The sequence below is a fragment of the Ctenocephalides felis genome, unplaced genomic scaffold, assembly GCF_003426905.1.
Source record: "Ctenocephalides felis isolate EL2017-DRISC unplaced genomic scaffold, ASM342690v1 CF-g0.4_SCAFFOLD_01103, whole genome shotgun sequence".
NCBI lineage: Eukaryota > Metazoa > Arthropoda > Insecta > Siphonaptera > Pulicidae > Ctenocephalides > Ctenocephalides felis.
In genome coordinates, this window is record NW_020537257.1 from 7923 (window position 1) to 35175 (window position 27253).

General features: G+C 29.9%; 1 protein-coding gene across 1 annotated transcript; it reads left to right on the forward strand.

Moving 5' to 3' along the window:
* Window positions 1–919: 919 nt before the first annotated feature.
* On the forward strand, window positions 920–26293 carry LOC113365541 (Down syndrome cell adhesion molecule-like protein Dscam2; the record flags this gene model as incomplete). The annotated part of the gene is made up of 3 exons (XM_026607075.1): window positions 920–1081; window positions 13946–14092; window positions 26176–26293. Coding segments are annotated over 3 exons (427 nt in total), but the record flags the coding sequence as incomplete, so codon positions are not given.
* Window positions 26294–27253: the final 960 nt, after the last annotated feature.

The following is a 27253-nucleotide window of genomic DNA, read 5'->3' on the forward strand; positions in this document are numbered from 1 at the left end:
TAAACCACATTTTTTGTTTTTTGGTCTGACGTTAACACAAACGAAGCGGATGGTTTTCCAACTCGTGAACAGGCAACGTATAACTGCTCATGTGAAAAACAATGATTTTCTAAATAATCTCTTCGAAATTTATCCCGCAAACACTAAGCGATTGGCCTTGCTACTTGTTAATTGTCATTGCGAACGCAAGGCGAACTGGAAATTGCAATCGTTTGAAGTCAAACGGAAAACCAGTCGGAATCATTGGTATGTCACCAAATCGCCAGCAATTTTTGATTGAATGATGAAATTCAGTGCGTGTACATCATCGTTCTTTGCGGCAATAATTGCTCGTTGACTTAACCAAGCATAATTCTGATAATTCTCACTAATGTCATTACTCGAATTTTTAATTACGGTGCGTGAAGTTCCAGCAATTTGCTTCGATGCACCACCAATTTTCTTAGTTATAAACCTTGCGGAGCCCGGGACCTTTCCAACGAATGCAAAATTGTCGAATTCGGCTTGTGCGTTCTGAAGTTATATTGCCAGGAAGGAAACCCCGACTTATTTTTGTATATATGTAGATATATATATATATATATATATATATATATATATATATATATTGATGTTGAAATGAGTGTTTACTTGGCGTGCGTAACATCAGAATAAAAAAAAAATTAAGAAAAGATGTTTACAACATGTATATTATTCCATACGTTTCGACTCAAAATTCTACTCTATCTTGGGTATGAACTCATTAGAATATAACTATATATTAGTTTTCACCAACTCACATACATTTCTATTTCAAGAAGTTAAAAATTATCTTTGGTAGCATCATTATCCTCCCATTTCCTTAAAATATAATTATATACCAAAACAAAGTTTTACAATTATCCCAACAATTTGCTAAACAATCTCCATTAATTTCCAGTGGTCGCCCAAGCTTATAAAGTGGACGCCGAAGTGCTCGGCGCGTCCCGCGGCTGTACCGCGGTTTTGCGCTGCGTCGTCCCGAGCTTCGTCAAGGACCTGGTCCGAGTCGTATCCTGGCTGCAGGAGCCCGCCTTCTACATATATCCTTCGCTCCAAGGAGGTAGGCAAGCACTCGAATACTCTGTATATTGTACATTGTTACGAGAATACACTCCTAGGTGTATACTGTATATACTTTAGCTTTGACTTGTCCGGGGGGCAAAGACTCATACTTTTTGCAACAAATAAGGTGTGCTGAAAAATAAGATCTATATTGCTGCATTGGTATATCAATTGCCTCAAATTTTGTGTAGTATGAAATATTCTAATATTCTTAAAATGTTGATTTGAATATACTTTGAAATTTCTCTCCAATTTTCACGTTTAATGATGACCATGGTTACCAAAATATGGCTAGATATTGTTAAAAATCTTGCAAGAGATTGTCTTTAAAAATTAGTTTTAAATCAACTTGTCATTAAAAATCAACATAAAAAATGTTGCTAAATTTACCATTTTACCATTTTACCATTTTTTACATTTATCATAAAGCTTTGTTCTGAAACTTGAGAATTATGATCAATTGAAGACCAACTTAGGAGCTAAAATCTTAAAGTGTGCTGTGCTCTAAGTTTATAGCATATTTGTCAACGATGATGATGAAGTGAAGTTGACAAAGATACAATCCCAGCTGTGATAAGAAATTACTTTGGAAATGACCTTCAAGTTCGTCGATGAAATTTTTTATAGGTTCCCACATTAGTCGGCTTGTAGTACTGAATTTTTAACTTTCCGTAAGGTAGACTACCTTACGTACCTTAGGTAGTTATACTAATAGTTATACTTAATTACTACCTTAGGTAGTTATACTAATGGGCCAAAAATCTAAAATGAAAATTTTTACATATCTTCACGTTTTGAAAGTTTCTATACATTTTGGCATACCTCAGAAAAAATGGATGTGTGTATGTTGAGAGAACTAAGCATCTGATTTAAATGATTCAAAAAACTTTCTGCTTATTTTGAGAAAATAATTGCTTTTGGAAAAGAAAAATTTTATTTCAAAATTTTTTTAAAAAAACTTTCCTTTTATTAAAAAATATTTTTGTCTATCGAAAATAATTCAGATTTTAGTTTTAATTTTGGCTAAAGTTCTAAAGCTCACTTAAATGAATAATTTCAACGTCGCAGTTCAGTTTATATAATTCTTATAAATAAATATTAGAGAGTTTTTTTTATTTCTCTTTATTGAATTACAATCTGTCTTTACAAAAAGGAAGACATTCAGTAATTTCGATGATATATGAAATATTAAACAAATATTAGAGAGTGTTACAGTATTTATAATAATCTATTTCAAAACATTTAATATTCCTCGAACTTTTCGTTATGGTACGGAAAGTTCCAGCAATTTGCTTTAAGACACAATGCCATACACCACTAGTTTCAAATGTTTTGGGCATAAGATTTATTTCAGGAATGGTTGCTCTAAAACTGAAATTTTGAGCTCTATAAACATGCGCAAGAATGAAATGAAATTTAGTCTAAAAATTTTCATGTCTAATGTTTTGGGCATGAGACGTTTATCAGGAAAGTTTGTTTTGAAACTTTTGAAAATTAATTAAAATAAGTCATGCATTACGCTTTTATTTTACGCTATGTACTTGCCCAATCTAATTAATAATGAAATAATACGAAAATACCTAATTAATCAGTTAGTTATCAACTTGGCAGGTATAATGATTACAGAAACGTAACGTAATATAAAATAAAATTCGAAATAATTGACTTTCAACTTTGAACACAGTAGCATTCATGTTATTCTGCATCACAAAGAAAATGAATGCTATAGAATTCATGTCAGCGAACGTGTTAATAGTATAAGTAATGCACCCAATTTAATGAAAATATCATGAGATACACTATAACCAGATCATGATTTGTGACATAAAACGCTGTTGTCAAGTCTTTGCATCATATTTGTAATAATGAAAATTCGAGCAGAAAAAATATGTTCACTTACTTGAGTATGAGAAAGTAAAGTGTCTTATAATTTTAGGTGCGAGACATGTTCAGCTTCTCAAAAATTGTTAATTGAATTTAACATCTATCAAACTTAAAATCACTTATGTTCCCATAGAGGCTTTACCACAAAGTTTCATGTCCTATTTACTCAGATCATCAATCTATCATTTCCCTTGTCTATGCCCCTCGGACTATCAAGTATCGCATGCACTTGAGCGGATAGAACGAAGGAAGTGTAAGGCAGGCACTGAAGCATTGTACGCGTGAACATGGTGTTATATCTTCAAGATTCATGTTGTACAAGATAGTTGACTTGCTCGAATATGTCTTAATGCATGTACCGAGATCCCTGATTCTATTTCCATAGATTTTCAGAGAAATAGATAATAAAAATTATAAAATGTTATGGATTGGTTGAATATTATATACCAATATACCAATATTGTTGAAATAGTATTAAATCCAATATTACATTTATCTTATAATTAATGGAAGTACCGATATCCATGAATCTATTTCGTGAAAAAAGATCATAAAATATTTGAAAAATGAGTTACTTGAATGCTAGACCTAATTTTTAGGGTAAGTTATAGTTATGGTTATAGTCAAAGCTTATAGTAGTTGAAAAAAAACTAAAATGGAAATTTTTGCATATCTTTACGTTTCATAGATTTCTGAATATTTTGGCATACCTTTGAAAAAATTCCTGTGTATATGTGAGTATGCTCGTGTAGTCAAATTTTTGACTACGATATCAAAATCATGGTTCAACCAATTTGAATGATTCAAAAAACATTCGTTTAGTATTGACGGGGAGACATTTTTATTGATTTCCGGCAAAAGCAGGTGTCACGGAGAAGCAAAAGCACAAAAACAACCAGTTTTTGAAAGATCGGCACATTTGATTAGAATGATTCAAAAAACATTCGATTTGTATTGATAGAGTGAATAATTGATTGAATTAATGCGGTGGCAAGAGTTTCAGGAATTTAGAGCAAAAAGTGCTAAGAATAGCAGTGTTGGAAAAAAAGGCGCATCCGGTTATAGTGATTCAAAAAGCATATTACTTATGTCGGCGGTGTGTGTTTATGTTTTCTTTCTTGAAGATAAATATTAGGGTAGTACTTAATATGGTCATTTTCGAATTTCATTGCTCCCAATGGCTCAAATGCTTTGAAATTGATAAAAAAAATCTCTAAAAGTTTTAGCTCTTAATATTAACTTTTTGATGAATTGAAACTTACATGTCTACAACGTTCACAACTCAAATGCTTCGTATGAAAATAGCATGGAAAAAATTTTGCAAATTTTAGATATGTTTTTTAGGTATAACTTAGCGACAAATGAATTAAGAGTGAAAATTCGTGTAATTTTTTATTGAATTTTTTTTATTTATTTTGTAAAGCGACGAATTTTGAATAAATTTTCACTAAATTATATCTAAAAAACATTTGTAAAATTTTTGAAATTTTTTCCATGATATTTCTATTTCTATATAAAAGACAATATTAAAAGCTAAAACTTTCAGATAATTGTTTTTTATTAATTTGGAACCATTTGAGCCTTTGGGAGCAAAGAAATTCGATAATGTCCATATTAAGGAACACTCTAATAAGCATGAATAATAATCGTGGTCCAAATATAAGAAATATATAAAATATGTCGATGAAATATTTAAAACAATCGTTATTGCTCATTGATAAATTTAGGTTGATGATTGATTATTTTTATTTCTGGAATGTATAATATGTGTACGTAAAGTTCCACTTATTTTCCTTAAAACACAAAGCCATGCACCACAAGTTTTTTTTTAATTATGTTAATTATTTGTGAAAATTTTGTAAAATACATCAAGTAATTGTAGAGTATGATAACGTCAGAAATAATTATGAAGTATTTAATTTTTATCAAACACACGCTATTTAATTTATTTATATCAAATTATCAGTCTAACAGCATTAAAATATGATCTTAACAAGAGCCTGAAATAATATTTATTATTGAAAATTACAACTTGCTTATAAACCCTTTCCACTCACGAATTCCGAGATTTATATGAATTTTGCCGCCGGAGTGGCGGCATCCGAGAGATAAGGGTTAATAAATAAATAGATAAATATAAATATATACATATATATATATATATATATATATATATATATATATACTAGATGTCTGTCTATAGTCTATACCATAAAGTCGAAAGTTGAATTGAACTTACTGAAAATTTATTGCCACAGCTTAACAAAAAAACTCTGATAATTTTATTCTACTAAGAGGAATTAAAAAATAGTGTATATTACTAAGTATGTTATAATGTTTTTTAAGACGCTGTAATAAGTTTTAATATGTCATTTATAACAGCAACGTATGAAAATGTATAGTATTAATATTTTTAAAATGCATTAAGCTCCAGACCGGGGGCTTTATGCCCATCATATTGCATTTAGTTAGTAGCTCTAGGATAGAGTGGAATGGAAATTATGTATGCATTTTCCATAGAAACGTGCTCGAAACATCGCCACGGCTTATCGGCTTATCAAACAGTGTACTCTGCTTGTAAGCATAAAGTAATTACCTAATAACTTTGCTTTCATTGTAATCTTCGCTCCATTTGGCGCAATTAATATTTTACAATAGTTTTGTCAAATAATCTAACAGATTAAATGTGTTATTCCAATGGAAATAGATGGACACGCTATGATGAAAATTTATCAGCCATGCAACGAACTCATCTCATGTGATAAGATCATCTGTACGTGTTTTCGATATCATTTTTTTCTTGTAGCAAAGGAAGCTTCAAGATATTTTGTTGTCAGATTGCATTATGAGCTTTCTGTGGCTCAAGCGTAAAGAGCTTTGGCCTTGCAACTAAAGGTTTCCAGTTTTATTCTCATCTCAGTTCGTTGTAATGTCGGTTTTACTTTATAATTATTTGTAAAATAGCTTACCTGGCATATCTGCAAAATTAATAATTAAAATTGGATAATCGGTATTCTAATTATAAAAATTTATCAAATATTGAAGTCAACTAGTGGTTTAATGTTGGATTATATCAAGGGCTTTCTGTGGCTCAACAGTAAAGAACATTGGCCTTGCAACTATAAGACTCCATGTCTATTCCTACCTAGACTTGATATCAAGCATTTGTGATGTCGGTTTTCACTTGAAAATATATATCTAAGTATGCATCTAAGTGATAATAGCATTAAAATCTGCATCAAATTTTAATTATGTCTCAGTATTTTAATGATAACTAGTTGGTTTGGTATTTAGCCTTGAGGCAAGTTACATGAACTTCCCGATATGTGTAAATAATTGACCTAATCAAAAAAAGTGTAAATAATATACTTCATCAATCCTACTTTAAAAAACGATAATAATTTTAGTAAAGTTTGACGAATTTTTAAAATTAAACTACTTGTCGTAATGCCGTAATATTACAGTAAGTTCTATAAGACCATGATGTATATCGCCAAAAAAAAGTTCCATGAAAATCGGCTTAAATTTTTTTTTCAACAGTTCATTACAAGAAAACGGCTCGGTAGATTTTCACCTAAAACTAATCAGTATCATTCTCAACTAATATCTTTCGAACAGTTTTTGATTTTTTAAAATCGGTTCGGTAGAATGAGCTTAAATGTGGACGAAAATTTAACACTTTTTTTCAACAGTTAATTACAAGAAAACGGCTCGGTAGATTTTCACCTAAAATTAATCAGTACCATTCCCAACTAATATCTTTCGAACAGTTTTTGATTTTTTAAAATCGGTTCAGTAGGATGAGCTTAAATGTGGACGAAAATTTAACACTTTTTTTCAACAGTTAATTACAAGAAAACGGCTCGGTAGATTTTCACCTAAAATTAATCAGTACCATTCCCAACTAATATCTTTCGAACAGTTTTTGATTTTTTAAAATCGGTTCGGTAGGATGAGCTTAAATGTAGACGAAAATTTAACACTTTTTTTCAACAGTTAATTACAAGAAAACGGCTCGGTAGATTTTCACCTAAAATTAATCAGTACCATTCCCAACTAATATCTTTCGAACAGTTTTTGATTTTTTAAAATCGGTTCGGTAGGATGAGCTTAAATATGGACGAAAAGTTTAACACTTTTTTTTAAATTGCAAAGAAACGGCTTGGCAGATCGTTGCACAAAACTGACAAACGATAGTCCTCACCGAAATACATCAAATGGCTTTTAAATTTCTGAAATCGGTTCAGGCGTTTTTGAGAAAACGTCGATCAAAAGTCTAATTTTGACAAATGTCAAAAAAACTATACCAATTTTTGCAAACTTTGACGAATTTTTAAAGCTAAACGAGTTGTCGTAGGGCCGTAATATTTTAGTATGACCTAGAAAACTATGGTATCTAACGTCAAAAAAAAAATCATAAAAATCGTCGAAATTTTTTTTTCAAAACGTTATTACAAGAAAACGGCTCGGCCGATCTTTACCAAAAACTAATCAGCACGATTCCCAACCAATATCTATCGAATGGTTTTTGAATTTTCAGAATCGATTTAGAATTGCGGGCTAAAACGTGGGCGAAAAATTTTTCACTTTTCTGCAATTTACAACGAAACGGCCCGGCTGATCGCCGCACAAAACTCAGAGACGATAGTCCTCATCGAGATACATCGAATGGCTTTTAAATTTTTAAAATCGGTCCAGTCATTTTTGAGAAAACGTCGATTTACGGCAAAAAATCTGTTCACATACACACACACACACACACACATACACACACACACACATACTTTTTCCAAATTTGGTCTCATTCGATTCAGAATGGCTTGAAACGTCGAGAAAACATAAAATTAGCGAATCGGATTTTTTGATGAAAACATAAACTTCTCCTTCGGGAAGTTAAAAATATATCAATGATAATTAGATCAACTGTTGTGTTACGTTCTAAACAAGTGGGCATCTTTAAGCTGCATATTACAGAAATTTTAAATGAGTAATTTTTATTTAAGCTACTAAAGAAGAAGAGTATTGTCCATTTGATCATATGCTGCTGGATGATATTATGAAATTTCCGTATTCAGATGAAGAGCTTTTTCTTTTTAACCAAAAGATTCCAGATGTTCTTCTGCCAGTCTGATATAAAGCAATAGTGATGTCGGTAATAAAAATTAAATAAATTAAATTTTGATCTAAATTTGTGTTCTAAAAGATATCGTCAGTATTCTAATAATAAAAGTGTATCAAATATAACTAACAATAAGTCAACTACTGGTTTAAGTTCTAACCAAGTTGCATTTCACTGTATTTTTAAATTGAATATTTTTTATTCGAGCTGCTAAAAAGAAAGAATCTATCACCAATTGGATTCTTCTAGACAATTTCACATAGAACTGAGTTCATCACAGTTCCACACAATAAATCTGTTTCTTTTCTGATTAGTTTTATCTTTTTCCTGCACTCTGCGAGCATATTGTATCGACCTCTGATGAAAAGACATAATTTCAAATGAAGGCGTACATTTTCTATTATAATTCGATTTTGTAATTTTAGTTTTATTTAAACAAGCTTATCTGTATCTGTATCTGTATTATCTGTATCTGTATTATATTTACTTACTTCTTAAGAAACCCAAGTACTATCTACTAACTAAATATTCATTGAGCATATTTAATAACTATTCATGCATTGCATCGTGCCTTAAGCCAAATTGCTGGAACTTCTCGCACCAAAACTAAGTATTCGATAAAAACAATCAATAATCAATAAATATTGATCAATAATTAATAAAAATTATTCTAAATATTTTGAAATAGATAATTATAATTCCTATATATTTTATTGTGCATATATTCTACAGTGACGATCTTATCGCAAAAAAACACTTAAGAATGTTTACATTAATGAGATGCCGAACGAATCCATTAGAGGTTATATTTCTTACAATAATGCTTATAAAATATATATTTTTAAACTGAATAGTAAATTTAAAATTTATATTCGAAGTATATAAAACTTTGTACATTTTTGAAAATTTGAAAAAAAAATGTTAAATGATCATTTTTTACCGCCAAATATCATTTTTTTTAAACTTCTCTTTAATTTATTTTAAATTTAATCAGTTATTCTTTGCCTCAATACAAGTTAACTGTTTTTTGATCAATTAAATTGGACACCCCGTTCCCTCAAGAACTGAATTATCGATTTTGGCACTTTTTCCTCGTATCTTCGAAATGGATGGACCTGCCTTCGCCAAAAACTAATAATCACGTCTCCTTATCAATAGGAATCAAATATTTTTTAAAATATACAAATAGGTTGATCCGTGTTTAAGAAAATTTGTATCCAAACATACATACGTACACATACACACATACACTCAGTTGTTTTATTAGTTTCTACTGTGGTCTTAGAAATGTTATTTACGATTAGAAATCGAAAACTTAAATGAACAAAATTAACTAAAGCTCTTTAAGCTCACTGAAAAGCTAATAATTTTCAAACTACCTGATAATTATGTCAATACAATCACCCTGTTTCGGTTTGACACTGAGTTCTGGGTGACCCTGTATTTATATAATTGTACAGATTGCATTTGAACTTTGTAATGAGTGAATAATGAAACGAAATGAAATTTCGGAATCCGCGTTAGTTTTATACAAAAGCCTGACGACGTACAAACAGCGTCGTCGTTCCCGTCGTTCCCCAGTCGAGTCGACGTGACAGAATTCATTACACGAGAACGTACTCGTATATGAGCGGCGGACGCATTATTCCATTAATGGAATATATGCCAACTAAATGAGTTTGACACTAACACACGGTCGAAAATTTTACTAAAATGTTGCTACACTGAAAATAATTTCAACACGAAGAATGCGTTGGTTGGGGTTCATTGCCAAGTGCCAATAGTTCGTGAATCATTGAAAATATGAACCACATCTGGAAGCACTGTCTTCGAAAATAAATTGATAAAAGCTATATTGATTAATGTATATAAAAAATAATAATTGGAACCATTTTTATCACTATCTATTTTATGTTTCAATGTTTGTTGATTTATACTCAGTTGATTATTTTCTTCAATTTGAGCCATTATTGAGAATTATTTTCAATTTTTAACTATTTTTAATTATTAACTTCCCGTAGAATAAGTTATAGTAATCGTTAAACAATCGAAATTTTATACTTCACGTTTCAGCGGTTTCTGATCATTTTATCATATCTTAAAAAAAATCGATGTGCGTATGTGGTATCTATGTATGGGTACACCGCTGAACCGATTTGAAATATTCAAAAGACATTCGATTTCTATTGATTGGGAGTTTCTGATTAGTTTTTGGCAAAAATTGGTTATTCTGATTAGTTTTCTGACAAATTTGGTTCAGTCGTTTTGGAGGGCCAAAGCGTGCAGAAAATGGCAATTATGTTTTTAGAGAGTGGATCATCTGATTTGAGTGATACAAAAAATATTGCACTTGTATTGACTTAACAAAGAATCGATTAAATTGTTGCAAAGATAGGTTTAGCGGTCCCGGAGATCCAGGAAAACAAGTTTGAAAAAATGACATGTGACGGTGGGAAATCAAATATTTTCGATATTTTGGATCAATCGGCTTAAACTTTCAAGAAATTTCAAAATTTTCCAAAAAGGCAATTTTGTCAAAATTCATATTTTTAAAATTTTCAAAAATGTTAAAAAAATCAAAATTTTCAAAAAAGTTTGAACATTATTTCTTGAGCTTTCAAAAAATTTAAATTTCGAAAAGTTGTGGTTGTTTGTTTCAAGGCACGATGCCATGCACCACTAGTTATTTTATATAATTGTAAAATTAAACATAGATTCATTGGTACATTATATGCATTGGTACATTATATACATTGGTTAAAGAAATATTATTTACGGTTACAAATTCCTAGTTTGAACAAACAAAATTATTAAAAATTAACCACAATAACCAACAAATTATCACGATTTTGCCAAAATTCTAGGCTGCACTTAAAAGCTTATAATTTTAGAACTACGTGAAATAAATTTATTTTATAATTTTTTTAATGATAGTTGCGATCTATACAAACCCCCGTTCCGGCTTGACGTTGAGTTCTGAAATACCCTATATATATATATATATATATATATATCAAATACCTAAAAATTCCTTCTCATATGAATCTTTTATAAGTGGAAGTTTTCCTGACCATGTTCACGAAATAAGCCTTGTTTGGAAATATTCTAAAGAATGCTCTATGTCTGATATTATTTAAGATGGTTATTTTTATTTTGTGAACGAGATACGTTTGCAGAGAATCTGTAATGTCATTCTGATGCTGATGCTTTTTCCTGTCCCATGCAGGGATAAAAAACATTAAACAAAGGGTTGCATTGTCAGAAAACTATTTTTCAATCCCAATCGTTGGAAGAAAATTGTTATAAGATAATAATTAAATTAATTTAATAACAATTTTATAATTCATAGGATATATAAATTAGAGAATAGATAATTTTATAAATTTGATAAAAAAAACTAATTAATATGATTGCAATATTAATAGAATTTATACTTAAAGTACTACTTGTATATGGAATTCTTCTCTTCTAATAATTGGTTATGTATTTAATTTTCATTCAACTTATATTTTTGATACAATCGATTTGAATATAGCTACTTTTGAGGTAATCAATCCTGGCAATATTTAATCTTTGATCTAGAAACAAATATTTAATAAAACAAAAAATTTTCTGAAAAAAAAATCATGTTATAGGCTCTCAACCCTTGTCCTGGTTATATATATATATTGAAATGCAATCATCAATCCTCTAGAGACATTCTACTTTAAGGATCCATTATACAATAGAACAACGACTGATCTGAAAAGAATAAACTCATTTTTCAAGTTTCCAATTTTTGTCCTGGTTAAATAAAATTTCAACATTGAGCATTGGGCACTTTAGTGTTAGGAAGGTCAAGACACATTATCCCAAATTCTGTATATTGGATTCGATTTATATAAAATAACTAAATTTGGTCAGTTTGGTTTTTCATCTTTTTACTGGTTAAATTTGGAGTTAATTCCAGACGATCAAAAGACAACTATCAAAAACAGCATGTATGTATCTGAGAGGATAAATCCATCCCTTAGGTTGCCAATCCCTGTCCTGAAAATATATATAGATGTAACATGGCAGATATACGAGTGACGTATAATACACCAGCAATGTCATCGTTCTTCTTGTACAAGTTCATTGAGATGTGACTTTTCGCTTGTACCTTGCTGACAGAATTTTCGGTTTGGAAAGAATAAGGATTTTCTTGAACGTGAAATAACTAGTGGTGTATTGCATTATATGTACTTTAAGATAAATGACCTATTTTTAAATAAATATTGTGTCTGGTGTGAGAGATCACAGTAAGTAATTCTGGTACTCTGACCTCTGACAAGTCCATTACTGGTGACCATCAGATTTTCCTTACCCTGCTTTACCATTTGTTGCTCTATTTGAATTTCCAGGAACTCATTTCTTTATAAATACCTAATTCTTATAAACATCTGTCTATTCAGCTCGACAATAACATTTTCCTCTGAGATTTTTATCCTTTGAAAGGTACATGCTTTGCTTGTAAACAACTCACGAATTCGCAGTCACAATGATAACCGTTTGTATGTAATGTTACATTTCTTTACAAAATAAAATGCGGATTCTACATCTGAGAATAAAAGAGTTATTATGCAAGTAAACAGACTCCGGTTTGCTCATAGAGGATTCAAAAACCATTGATGTGGAGAATGGACAAGATTATAAAGAGATTTTTTAATTTAGATTCTTTTCGAATGGTAAAAACAGAGGGAAACAGATGTAGAAATACAGAGACTGGCATTTTTCTTGACGTATTCAAAATTACCATGTTTAGAAAGAACTTTATTTGAAAATATACTTTTTTATTTCAATCTATTTTATTGAGATGTAAGATTATGTCTTCAATCCACAAAACATATTTGTTTTTGAAGAAAAACTTCTTTAGGCGCAACTAGGATGTAAATCCGTACAAATGCAACGGAAATCCGTTACGTCTAAACTGTTCGTCATTTGCTCTCGATAAGATCATTTCTATACGGGTCGATTGTGATTAGTCGTCGTGTATGTGAATAGAGATATGCGTAACGGCATCAACGTTGTATGAGTATCGATGTCAATAAGGAAATCGGCATGGATAAATAACATTTGGAAGTTACATCATAGTACAAATATTGATTTAATGAAAAATGCCTGAATCAGAAGAATATTTTACCCTGTTCCTTGAAAATAATAAAACAAATTAAACATTTGTGCCGTGTACTAAACGTAAGTTTATTGATTAGAAATTATTTCTATATTTTTCGTAGCTTCTATAAATCTTTGAATTTATTAGTTATATAAATGGAAAATATTTTACAGCAGCAAGACAGATATTACAGCTATTCAACGAATAACATTATATCGCCAGCGAAAAAGTAAAAAAATACAAGCAGTCAATGAATGTATGTTAATTTTAATTGCATGAAGTTCTTCAAACACGATTATATGATGAGTGAAGTTGCGCAAACAATATTTGTTTAGGCGTTGTTTAACATAATCCACTATGTGATAAAATATTATAGAATTTATTAATCAGCTTCTCTTCATTTCTCTAATGAAGGTTCATTTCTAAATGCTTATTACAATGACAAACTGATCACGTTATTTTTGAACTTTTTTTGACTTTAATCACATTATTGTTTTTAAATATTATACATATTTTTAATGCTATTATAAATATATAATTTATAATTTATCATTATATAAATGTGTAATGGTTGACACTGATAAATGTTTGCATCAGGAGTGTTACCATATAACTAGTAAACATTATTCAAAATTGTTATATGATGTATTTATTTTTACTTAAATGGCATCTTGTACAGTGAGAAATCTGCAAAAATGAGAAATTTTTAATGTTTTATTTTTTAGATGGAAAATTTCACCTTCTACCAACTGGTGAACTGTTAATACACAACCTGGAATTCAGTGACCAATTTCCAACTTATAGATGCAGGACGATGCATCGTCTAAGCAGACAAGTTGTCGTCAGTTCTCCAGCAAATGTTAGACTAAATGGTAAGAAAAAATATTATTAATAAATAAATGTACATAAGAACTGCTTGTTCTCATGGCTCCAATATAGAACATATATTTCTATAATATTTTCTATTGAAATGTATATATGCACCTACTTACTATTCCCAAACGTCTACTTATCCATAAAGATTTCCCTTTATTGATTCATGATATATTTTATTGTCCCAAATTTCGTAAAATCCTTTCTCGGATCTATAGCACGTACAAATGTAAATAAGATTACGTTATGTATGGTTTTGCTCTGATATGGGTCGGTTTAAAGGTTTTTTGTGCAGAGGATTAAGGGTAGAGACGTGAGAGAATTTTTGCAAAGAGAGAAAATAGTTTTTCAACCGTTCTACGTGAAATACTAGACGTCTCGGTTTTGTAATTAAAAATCTACCTGGTGGCAGGTATTCTACGAGGATATAGTGTAGACATATGCCCACATGGATATATATATATATAAATATATATATATATATATATATAAATATATATAAGTATATGTGTGTATGTGTGTAGTCCAAATAAAATTCAACTGATATTCTGGATTTTTATTTTCATTTCTTCTGAACTGCTTTTTTGAAAAGGTAGACATGAATTGATTACAATTGGATAATAATATCAAAAATTAATAAAAGTTTAGATTAAATTTTCGAATTTTATTAGTTTTAGGAAAAGTTCTTGAATAGTCTTTCTTTCTTAGGATAGTTTTTCCTTCCTTAAATAGTTTTTTAATAATAATTCATAAATAGTTTAGAATGATATAGTTTTTCAGATCTAGAATTCAGTAAATTTTCTAATAATTTAGTTATTTTCCAAGAAAAGCTAAAAATTATGTTTTATATTTTATGTATTATATATTAAATTATGTTTTAATTTTTCCTAATACTTTATTGAAAAACCAGACACAAATACGTGAAAGAAAGAAAATTTAAATTAAAATTATGGATCTCAACGTATGGTCTTCAACAATTTTAATTTATTTTTTCTATAATCTTGCATTGTTTTCCTGGTTGGTCTGAATTGCTGATCCTTAATCGTTTTTGGAAAAATAACTTTCTGAAGTGAAACTAAATTTCAAATCTAAGGGTTTCCAAAAAACTTTTGTTTTGTTTCTAACCCCATCAATTTGAAGATAAGCCTTAAAAGTTCAGATTTTACTTTGCAATTTTATTAAATTTAGGAAAAGTCCTTGAACAGTATTCCTCGTATAGAATTTTTTACTAACAAGTCCTAAATGTGTTAGAAGGATAATAGTTTTTCAGATCTAGAATTTAGTAGATTATTTAATAATATAGTTATTTTCCAAGAAAAACTAAAAATTATGTTTTATATTGTTTCATTTAGGTTTTTTCTATTTTTCTCTAATACTTCGTTGAAAAACTAGACTCAAATAGTTATTAATTCGTCGTAAAAGAAAATTGAAAATAATATTATGGAATTTGAAGATTTGTGATCTTCAAAAATTTTAATTTAAGTTCTTCAATCTTTTCTTGCAAGATTTTCCTGGTTTTTCTGAATCGCTAATCCTGGACAGCAAAACTAAACTTTTGAAGTGAAACTAAATTTCAAATACAAAAGTTTGATGGTTTCCAAAAATCATTCGTTCAAAAATTATTCGTTTCTAACACGATCAATTTGAAGCTTAAAAACTTATTCTCGTTCTGTCTCAGCTGGTAACAAACTGTCAGTTTTGATGGCGAGCCAGACGTTGGAATTGAAATTAAATGTAAATCCTTCCTAAAAAATGTAATTCTTATTTTTTAATTTCATCAATTTAAAATCCCAAACTCATAGTTTTTACTGAGCTGTTAATCATGGATATTTTGTTAGCAAAATTGAAGCAAAAACCTAATGTCTTGTTTAGTTGTTTCTGAGCTACTACTAGTCCTGGATATTTTGTAAGTGGACCAAACTTTGGAAGCTGAATTTAATTTTAAATGAAAAATCTAGCATAAATTATAGTTTATATTCTCAAGTCTATCATTTTGAATCCTGGTTTTGAAGCTGCTAATTCTGAGTATGTTGTTAGAGAACCAGATATCTGGAACAAAATTTAATTTTAAGCTAAGGATTTTACCAGCGGTCTGCAAAAATTATTGTTCCTATTTTCTAACTTTATCAATTTGAAGCAAAGTCTTAAGCTTACGTCTAGTTTCCTAGTTCCTGAGCAGCTAATCCTGGATATTTTGTTGGCAAACCAGACACAAATGCGTCGGAAGGGGAATTGAATTTCAAATCTAGAATCTCATGTACGGGGCTTCGCGTTACCATGTACACATATTAGGTGAAAGTATGGCTCTCCGGGGAAACGGATGAGGAAAACAATTAAAATCGTGCCTTAAGACAAATTTCTGGAACTTCCCGTACCGTAATTGAAAATTCGAAGAATAAAAATAATCAGTAACAAAAATGTCTATGAATAAATATTATATAAACTAGAATTTTCATTATTGGTTTCTTGTAGACAAAATGTGAAAACTTATTAAATTAGACGACGTTATTTCTATGTGTTTAAATGAAATATATGTAAATAAAACCTGATAAATCTTGACTTTCTTATCTACTAAAGCAAATGAAAATCACTGTGACGCGCCAACCAACTCAGCTATAACGACATGCTCACGCACAACGCTATGAGTGGATGGTTAGGTTCTAATCGGAATTTGTGCACTTTTTGCTCTGTATCGTCGAAACGGCTGGACCTGCCTATACCAAAAACTAATCAGTACGTCCACACATCAATACGAATCAAATGTTTTTTAAACCGTTTTTTTTTTAATCTATTAACTATTATCTTTGAAGTTATTGTAACCAAAGCTATACTTACTAACAAGTTCAAAATACAAATAGAAGACGTGACCTCTATAAGAATGTGTTTCTAAATCTTTTTACCTTCCTTGTATTTCCTTCCGGCTTCCGGACTAAAGTTTCCGTCAGGACAGCTCTAAACTTATGTTCTCTGAGATAACAACGCTTTTATGTATTCATATGGGTCTCTCTTTTGTAGAGATGCTGAAATAGCGATTGTTTAGGATAAGATTATAATCATATGTTAAGATAATATAAAGCTATTCCCAGTTTTTCTCCTATGAAATAAGAAGACCTTTGAAAAGTTATATAAAACAACACCCAATACGTCTATGGGAATTTATTTAATCTGCTTGATGTAATATTTATTTTTATTCATTTATTTTAAGCATATAGCCCACAGAATACTTCCAAGAGGACCTAAAAATACATTTAGTATACATATAATATCAATAAATTATAATATATAGTATAATAATGCACTTTATAACACAAAATTGCATAATACAGAATATAACAACATTATTTAATTACATAGAGTAAGATAAAATAATGAAAGATATTTGAGAAAAAATAAAAAGGTCAACTTGAGCATGGAGATTATTTGATGAAAAAGTGTTATGAATATTGTGTGTATATTTTTAAATAAACTTTTTTTTGAATAAAATTGCTCAATGTTGTTGACAAAAAATTGGTTATTCTTCCACAATTTTTTTCGTTTTTTATAAAAAATCCAATACTTTCTACTTTTCCTAAATATCTTGTTTGTTTAGGTCTTATCAAGATCATGCTTCTTACCAGATATCCTGAAGATGGTACATTCCGAAACGTCGACAATAAATAAATAAAGAAATGGGTTTTTAAAAAAAAAATTTTGTTTTGTATTACATTTGGATTTTATATCTAAAAATATTCGTAATGTTATCAAAAAGAGAATGAAAAACCACTGGGCATCCACTGGATTACCTTCTAAAGTCGCTAGGCTATAACAATTGTAAAACAACTGCTCTTAGAACCCTAAGATTGGTACTGTTCAAAATAAAATTAAAAAAACATTTAACTTAGGTTGTAGGTATGTTTTTAAAGTACCTAACATATATCTTTAAAGTAAACATCATCGCTATCACTAAATAACGAAGGACATAATATTATTATTTTTCCCAGCTTCGACTGGTCATCTCTCTCCTATCCCAGATCATGTTACCTCTCAGGTTGTATTTTCTCTTCTTATAATACACCAAGTAGCAACTTCGTATACTTGAAAAATCTATAGATCTCCACATTACATTGAAGCGCGCTTCTTCACACAACAAGGAAAAATAAGATATCTATTCAACAAATCTTGTTACGTTATTTCTGTTCGTATATAGGAAGCAAAATCTGGAAATAAATAGATTTTCTATCCATGAAAGGATATCTGCATAGAAGTATAAAAGATATTTATAAAAATTTTATAGGAAGGAAGATGAATCTGTAAAAGGTATTAAGTGATGTTTTGAAAACTTTAAAAGTACTTGAATTTGGAAACCAAAATTATTTGAAAAATTTATGATTTGTTACAAATCTGATATCACAACGTACAATATTATTTGTACAAAAATCAGGCTTTCCATAATAACCAGAAAGTATATGACTGCCAATTACAGTCTAAAAAACAAACCAGTGGTGCCTTAAGGCAAATTGCTAGAGCTTCCCGTACCAAAAATTAACATTTTTGAAAAAAATTACCTTGAAAAAATAGATTTTTGAGAAACTAAATATTTTTTTTTTTTTTTTAATTTCAATAATTATTACAACTGCTAATTTATTAACATCAAGTAATATTGATAAATAATAATATAAATTTAAATAAATAAAAGAGCAAAGGATAAAATTTACATAAAAATAATATCCGTAATATGATTTAATGTAAAATATAAGCAAATAAATATTTTAAATAAATATAAACTAAATATTTAAAAAAAAAAATTTTTTTTGGAAAAAAGACTTTTTGGAAAAAAAATTTATACTTTATTTTGAAATATTTTGGAAGTTTTGAACTGATTTTCAAAGCAATCGTACTGTTTTAATTGCATAGAGACGAAATATCGAAGCGCGTAAGCGCTGCGTCGCCGTGTAACATATAAACATTGGTACGGAACCCCTAGGAATGTAAACAAATCTTATATTTGTTGTTAAAATCTCTAAAAAATGTCTGATAATTTTATGTGCATATGTCTAATGATCATTTTTAACCGATAAATGGTTTTTTTTTTTTTTTTTCACTAGATCTCCGAAACCGCTAGACCTGCCTCCATGAAAATTTAATCAGTTATTCGTCTTGTCAATACAAGTAAAATGCTTATTGAATTATTGAAATCTGACACTAAATTCTCTTAAAAACTGAGTTGCCGTTTGTGGCACTTTTTGCCCCCTATCTTCGAAACGGCTAGACCTGCCTAAGCCAAAAACTAATCAGCACATCTCCTTATCAACAGCAATCAAATGTTTTTTAAATAAGTGAAATGTTTTTAACCATAATCAGTATATATGTATAAGTACATAATTAGCAATTATCTAATGATTTAGGGTAGTGCCGGCCTTAAAGGCCTGCGGTGAAAAAAGTCCACCACCAATATCGAAAATATAAGTAAAGTTAGGAAATTTTCAACAATAATATTTGGAAGTAGATGGCAAAAGATATTAGCCTTTTGACCTTTACCTTGAATCAAGCAATGATTATAACTTCCATGTTTGAAAATCTATGAAAAAAGTATTTTCTTCGTTGTTATTTTCTTTGGTTGTGAGCACTGTTGTTTAGTTTACGAGACTTTGACATAAATTTTAAGTAATTGATATTTAATTGTTCTTTAAGATGTATTGTTAATTTTAAGTTCAATTCAACAGTTTTTATTATATAATCTCTATAAAAGCTTACATGTGGGTGGGGTAAAAAGGTCTAACTGGACCGATACCCTGGCAAAGGTGTAAACAATAAAAAATAGGAAATAAAAATGTAAAATTGGTTAAGAAAGCAAATTTGCTGCTGCTGACGAAAATTTCTTGCAAAATACCTGATCAAGGTTATATACAGTGTTATTTTAACTCTATAAAAAATGTATTCATGAAATTTATATTTTGCTTTTATTTCATTTATTTGATTTTCGTTTTCTTGTTGAATAATATAACTAAATTTTGTAAAATCCTTCTAAAATTAAAAATAAGACAATGGACCCGTTTCAGCATGAAAAACACATTTCTACAATGATGAATTAGCTGGGAGTTTTACTGAACATTTGTCAGTTATTTGTTTGTTTGATATCTGATATTTGTTGTGATATAATTGGTTTGGTTTTAACAATATAATTGCTCAAAGTCAAGTTAGATATTTTTGTTCCTCCCTATCACGATTTCGTAAATCTTCTGAAAAAATACGGTCATGTGTTTGTGTTATTATATTTTTATGATAATTTGCACAGATATTAAATTTCCCACAATACATCTTATTATTTCTCATATTTTACTCGTGCGTTAATGAACAAGTTATTAGAATATCCTAATAAAAAAAGTCCTTGGCGCTTACTCAGTACTGACATAAACGAAAGGAAAAAATTGTACGAAATAATTAATTTTGCCTTACCCAAGATTTTCCCATAAATCTCCATAATACGTCGGAGGAGAACGGAATTGTGCTATAATATTTCTGACGTTTAATATCAAATATTAAAGCTTCGTGTAATTTTCGTGAAACATTGTTTTGCGGTGCTGAAAATATATTGTTTGCGGTTTGCATATCCTTTGGCTGTTTATCACTTTTTGCCATTTGCATAATTTGGATCATTTTGTATATCGTTGTCGACCCGAAAAAAATTGCAGAATAAAATACATATTATAATAAGAGGAATTTTGCCTTTTGGCAAGTTGCTTGAACTTCCAGAAGTGTATAAATATCGGACATAATCGTTAACAATTGAGTTTTATTACTTTGTCAAATTTAGATTATTATAACGTCAACTATAGATCAAATTTTGGGTTAATACAGACAATCACAAACTTTCTTTAATTTTGGTGTCAAACGATTCAGAATGACTTCAAAAGTCGAGAAACATAAAATTAACAAATCACTGTTCTGAGAATCCAAAAGTTAATTTAATTCAATTAATTTTGCAAAATATTTCTTTCTCTTCTTTCTGCAAAGTAATCCCTGTTCTTGCAAGCCGTGTGCCTGATCATTAAAATATTTAAATTCTTTTTATTTTACTTTCTGTAAACAAATCCAAAGTTTTAATCCTTCAAACTTCCAACTGACGTTCAAGAACAAGTAAGTAGTTCATACATTGTTAAAATGTGCATTCATGTAATTCAATTAGATTATACATAGTATTTCAGCTCATAAGTTTCAAAGTTAATTTTGCACTTTTCACAACACGGCTGCCTCGCAAATGTTAAAGAATATAATAAAATCACAAAGTTTTCTCGGATACTTCGATAATTAAACGTTAGAACTTAATTCTGAAAAAAATTGCATTTTTACATCGGTTACGGCGGGGCACAAAGGTCCAATTTGACTTTTGGCAATTATACTGTAAAAACCAAAATAACTACATCAAAATACCTATCTAATTCATGATTGTACAATTGAGTTTTTTTTTCATTTTGTCAAAAATTTGTCATCTGGTCTTTTTTACCCCATAGGCAGGGTATAATGACACAGCCAGTGGGCAAGCAGATTCAATGCCTTATTATTAATTTTAAAGAGATTTTGCAAAGTACATTATTAATCCCATGCAAAATATAAATTTCTTGGGCACATTTTTAACAAGGAACAACACTGTATATAACCTTGATCTGATGACTTTGCCTGAAATGTTCCATAGCAGATTTGTAATAACTATTCAATAACTTCCCATAGGGTAAGTTATATTAATCGTCCAAAAATGGAAAATGATAATGCATATCTACACGTTTTACAGTTTTCTGAACATTTTGGCAAAGTTTGGAACAAAATTATGTGTATGTGCGTTTTGTGTGGATACAATTTTTTGTACACGATTTTTTGCACACGGAAATTTAAAATATTCAAAAAATAATTTATTCCTACTTATAGGAAGACGTGCTGATTTATTTTTGACAAAGACAGGCGAGGCCGTTTTTAAAATAATGAAATAAATGAGCAAAAATGGTAGTTTTTGAGAGAAAAAAGCATTCGATTTGAATGATTCAAAGAACATTTTGCTAAAAATGTAAATTTATTTCAAAATATTTATATATATATATATATATATATATATATATATATATATATATATATATATATATTTGAATACCGAAATGATTGAGATTAATTCTAGATAAAATTCTAAAATACACTTATATACGCCGAATAAGTAAATTTAGCCTTCAAATTAGTTATTAGCTCATATATTATGACCATAAAATACAATCCTCGGATGTGTCATTACGGTACTGTAGTACAGAAGTTACAGCAATTTGCCTTAAGACACGATGCCATGCACAACTAGTAAACTTCCCGTAGGGTAAGTCATTGTAATCGTTCAAAAATCGAAATTAAAATTTTTTACATTTTTTCACGTTTTGAAGGTTTCTGAACATTTAGGCATACCTCAGAAAAAATGGATGCGTGTGTGTATCGTCCACATTTTTAGGCACACGAATCGACCGATTTAAATGGTTCAAAAAACATTCGATTCCTATTGATATAGAGATGTGCTGATTAGTTTCTGACAAAAGCATGTCCAGCGATTTCGGAGATACAGAGCTAAATGTGCAAAAAATCGCAGTTTTTAAGAGAACTAAGCGTCCGAATTGAATGATTCAAAGAACTTTCTGCTTGTTTTAACAAAATTATTGCTTTTGGAAAAAAATAGTTTCAATTTTTTCTTTCAAACTTTCTATTTTTTTTAAATAGTTTTTTTTGTATATCGAAAATAATTCAGATTTTAATTGTAATTTTGACTTAATTTCTAATATACTTTAAACAAATATTTTCAACTTTGCAATTCAGTTTATATTATAAATATTAGACAATGTTATAGTATTTATTCATAATAATCTATTTGAAAATATTTAATATTCCTCGAACATTTTGTTACGGTACGGGAAGTTCCAGCAATTTGCCTTAAGGCACAATGCCATGCACCACTAGTTTCATTTATCTCTTGCAAAATCTCTACAAAGCATAATAAATACTCCAACCTATTCCATAAATTTCAAATATACATCAAATAATCGCTTGATATATTCATATTTATATTTTTCCATAAACTTTAACTAATATTTATACGGAATAGAAACCATCGTTTCGCGTACATAAAAGAATACAACATATAAACACGCATAATAAAGACTCATAACATGCATGACCTGGCTTTTATATATTTTTATATATTTTTATCTTGTAAAAAAATAATGCTTTTCTGTCGTAATTTATTTCTCTTGTGTTCGGTGCATTTAGATTCATAAACTATGTACATATTTTACAGAACTACCCCACCATGTTTTTAATAAAGAAAACTGCATGCTGTAACTACTGATTTTCACCTTTTGTGTCCAGGTTAATAACAACTTGATTAAATTTTATCAGGGGTCTTCCGACTGGGTCAGTTTCATATATTTCTTGTTAAGGTTCGTTTTGTTTTGTAATTAAATTAGTGCAATTAGGTGGTAAGATTTATTATTGGTATAATAAAATATAAAACTAGTGGTGAATGGCATCGTGCTTAAAACAAATTGCTGAAACTTCCCGTACCGTAACGAAATGTTCGAGGAATTTTAAGTGTTTTCAAATAGATTATTATAAATACTGTAACATTGTCGAATATTTATAAGAATTATATAAACTGAATCACAATGTCAAAAATATTTATTTAAAATTTATGAGCTTTAAAACTTTAGCCAGAATTAAAATTAAAATCTGAATTATTTTTGATAAAAAAAAAGAATTGAATTTTTTTTTTCTCAAAAGCAGTTGTTCTGTCAACACAAGCAGAAAGTTTTTTGAATCATTCAAATCTGATGCTCAATCTCTCAAATCTGCCATTTTTTCTACATTTAGCTCCGTATCTTTGAAATGGCTAGACTTGCCTTTGCCAAAAACTAACCACCACTTCTCCCGATCATTACAAATTGAATGTTTTTTGGATCATTCACATGAGATCTCAAAAACTCGATTTCTATTTTCTGCACTCTTTGCTCCATATCTCCTTAACGGCTGGACCTGTCTTAGCCAAAATCTAATCAGCACATCTCCCTATCATTAATAATCGAATGTTTTTGGAACCATTCAAATCGGTTGATCCGTGCGCCCGAAAACGTGGACGAAAAATTGCGGACACATAAAACACACACACACATATCCATTTTTTCGAAGGTATGCCAAAATGTTCAGAAACCTCTGAAACGTGAAAATATGCAAAAAGTATCATTTTTGATTTTTGGCCCATTACTATAACTTGCCCTACGGGAAGTTAATAAATCATAATTTATTTGAAAAAGTTTTAAAACTTAAAATACTATTTTACTTTCACGTTTCAGAAGGATACGCTTATATTTTTGCAAGAAAATACTATTTGCTTAATTTTTGTCGTTTCATGCCATTCCAAATCGTTTGACGCAAAAAAATAATTGTGTATGTGAACTAAAATTTGACTTTTTTTGGACGTTTTCCCAAAAACGGCTACAGCGATACTAAAAATTTGATAAAACTCGACAAGAACGAGTCTTAGTTTTGCCACACAATCGGCCGAGCCGTTTCTTTTAGCCCATAATTTTTTAACGATTTTGAAAATTCAAAAGCTGTTTGATAGATATTGGTTGGGAATCGTGTCGATTAGTTTTTGGTAAAGAACAGTCGGACAGTTTCTTCGTATATTAAATGTAATTAACGCTTTCCACTCGGATGCTTCCGCTCTGGCGCCAAATACATATGAATTTCGAAATTTGCAAGTGGGAAGGGTTAAAATTTATATAACGATAGATTTTATAATCTGATATAGCATACTAAAACATACTAAAATATTATAGACTAACGATTTCGCTGCGAGCTTAAGCAATTCTAATCAGAATCTTTGTTTTCTGTGCATATGTTCCGTGTTTTGTACGTAGCTACTGATTACAGTTGACGTCTGTACTTGTAAAAAATACATTTTTAGAATCCAAAAACATGAAATGGAATGTGTAAAATAAGTTAATTAATTTGTACAATTTTAGATATTATAAATATATTTGAAAGACATCACATGGAAATTGTATTGATTATTTTTCAGTAAAAGGGAAAACGTTATTTTCGAACTAAACAATTCAAAATTGTATTCTGAGAAATGAACTATGAGAATAAACCATGAAATTGTGAAGAGATGAAAATAATAAAAATATGAATAATCTAAATTTTTCTCTTCATCTTCATTAATATTTCTACCAAACTATGCCCCGAAATGAGTTTTTCGAGTGAGCTCGACGCCAAAACCGATCCCACTTCATCAACTTAAAAAGAATATGTTAACGCGTCAGAAATCTTGAGGCAAATCTAATTTGCAAAACAAAATCCGAAAGCTCGGCGCGGAGCTTTTATTCAAAGGTCGCCTCCGTAATTGGATCTAATGAACTCCGGGCTTTCATCCCCTTCCGGACTTTTACAACCCGGTTGTAATTAAAAACGTGTGTGCAGGTGCATGCGTTTTTAGCTATTCGTAATAAAATATTGTTTGTTCGGTATTAAATCTTCGATGTGTGTGCGAAATTATTAAGTGCCAGTAAATATTTGTTCGTTTAATTAGCGGGAGATTTATTGCGGATAATGATGTTTTGGGAATTAGCGCAGTTAAATAATATATAGTCGAAAATTATGAAAAACGTATGCAGTCGTTAAAATGGTAATAAATAAAATGGTAAAACATAAAATGATAAATTTAATTAAAAAAATTATGTGTGTGTACAGGATGTGTCATAACTCAACGTCAGCCGATACAGGGTTCTGGAAAAAAAATCTGTTTGAAAATTGTGCAACAAAGAGCTTTGGTGAAACTGTAACCATTTTTCGGTCATTGTGATTAACTTTGTTTATTTGAACCTTAGATCCGCAATCTCTTCTACTTATTCGATTGACTCAAGTTTTGACAAGTTAAGACTTTTTATTGGACTATGAGTTTAAAGTTTTCAAAATTGGTTTCAAAAAACTCTAGTCACCTCTTGACGTTGAGTTCTGGGACAATCTGTATATTAGAGTATTTGATTTGTATATGTTGTGCTGATTATTTTTTCTATTTTAGAACATCGTGGTATAGTTTCTCCAAGCATAGTAGAACACACGTCGTCAGTCCAGGTGGCGCAGGATGAAGGTGCCGTTTTACTCTGCGTGGCCCAAGGGTGCCCAACACCTGAATACAGGTATGAAGTAGTAATTCGTTTTCAAATTAAACAAGATATAATTTGAATTTTGTCTTGAGGCAAGTGCTATGAACTACACGATATGTGCTATTATCGACTTTCTACCAAAATCAAAATTTAGCTAGAACCAAAACAGTCTTCTGGTTGGAATCAAACTAGAACGAAATTAGACTCAAGTGGGACGCAAGTTAGCTAGTAGTAAGAACCTGCTCAGAGTCAAATAAGAATCTAGCATGCGACTTGTTGGAATCCAGTTAGAACCTAGTTAGATCAAGAACAAAAATATAATAGTCAGGCTCCAACCAAAATCAAATTTTAATTTAGTTACAATTCAGTCAGAATACAAACAGAATCAAATAGGAATAGAGTAGCAATTTAGGGACCGATTGTGCCATGAAATAAACCAATGTCATGGTAAGGATATGTTATGTAGCAGTTTTCATATAAAGTGGTACTAAGAACTAAGAACTGTCAAAGTCCCATGTGCTTGCTGTGCAGTCAGTCGTTTTAGATAGAAAACCTAACCTTGAAAACACATAAATGTCAAAAAACAATGATATCATAACTGCATCTTTGAGATATGGCACGATAACATATGAGTGAAGTTGTATTTAAAGTGTAAAACACCTGAACGCACAGCAAAAATGTGGTATTTTGAAAGTACTTAGTAGCATTTTGTATGAAGCCTCGAAATTAATACAGCCTTGGTATAATATTGGTCTATTTTGCGGCTGAATCGGCCCAATAGTTAGAACCCTAGCAATATTGAGTAAGAATCTAGTTGAGATTCGTTTAAAATTGAATTAGTATCTGGTTTGGTTACAATATCGTTAGTATTGGGTCGGTAGAAGTTAGAAGTCAGATCGGTAGATGTTAGAAGTTAGATCGGTAGAAGTTAGGGTCATTAGTCACTTGAATCTGGTTGGAATCCTATCAGGATGAAACTGGAATTGTGGTAGA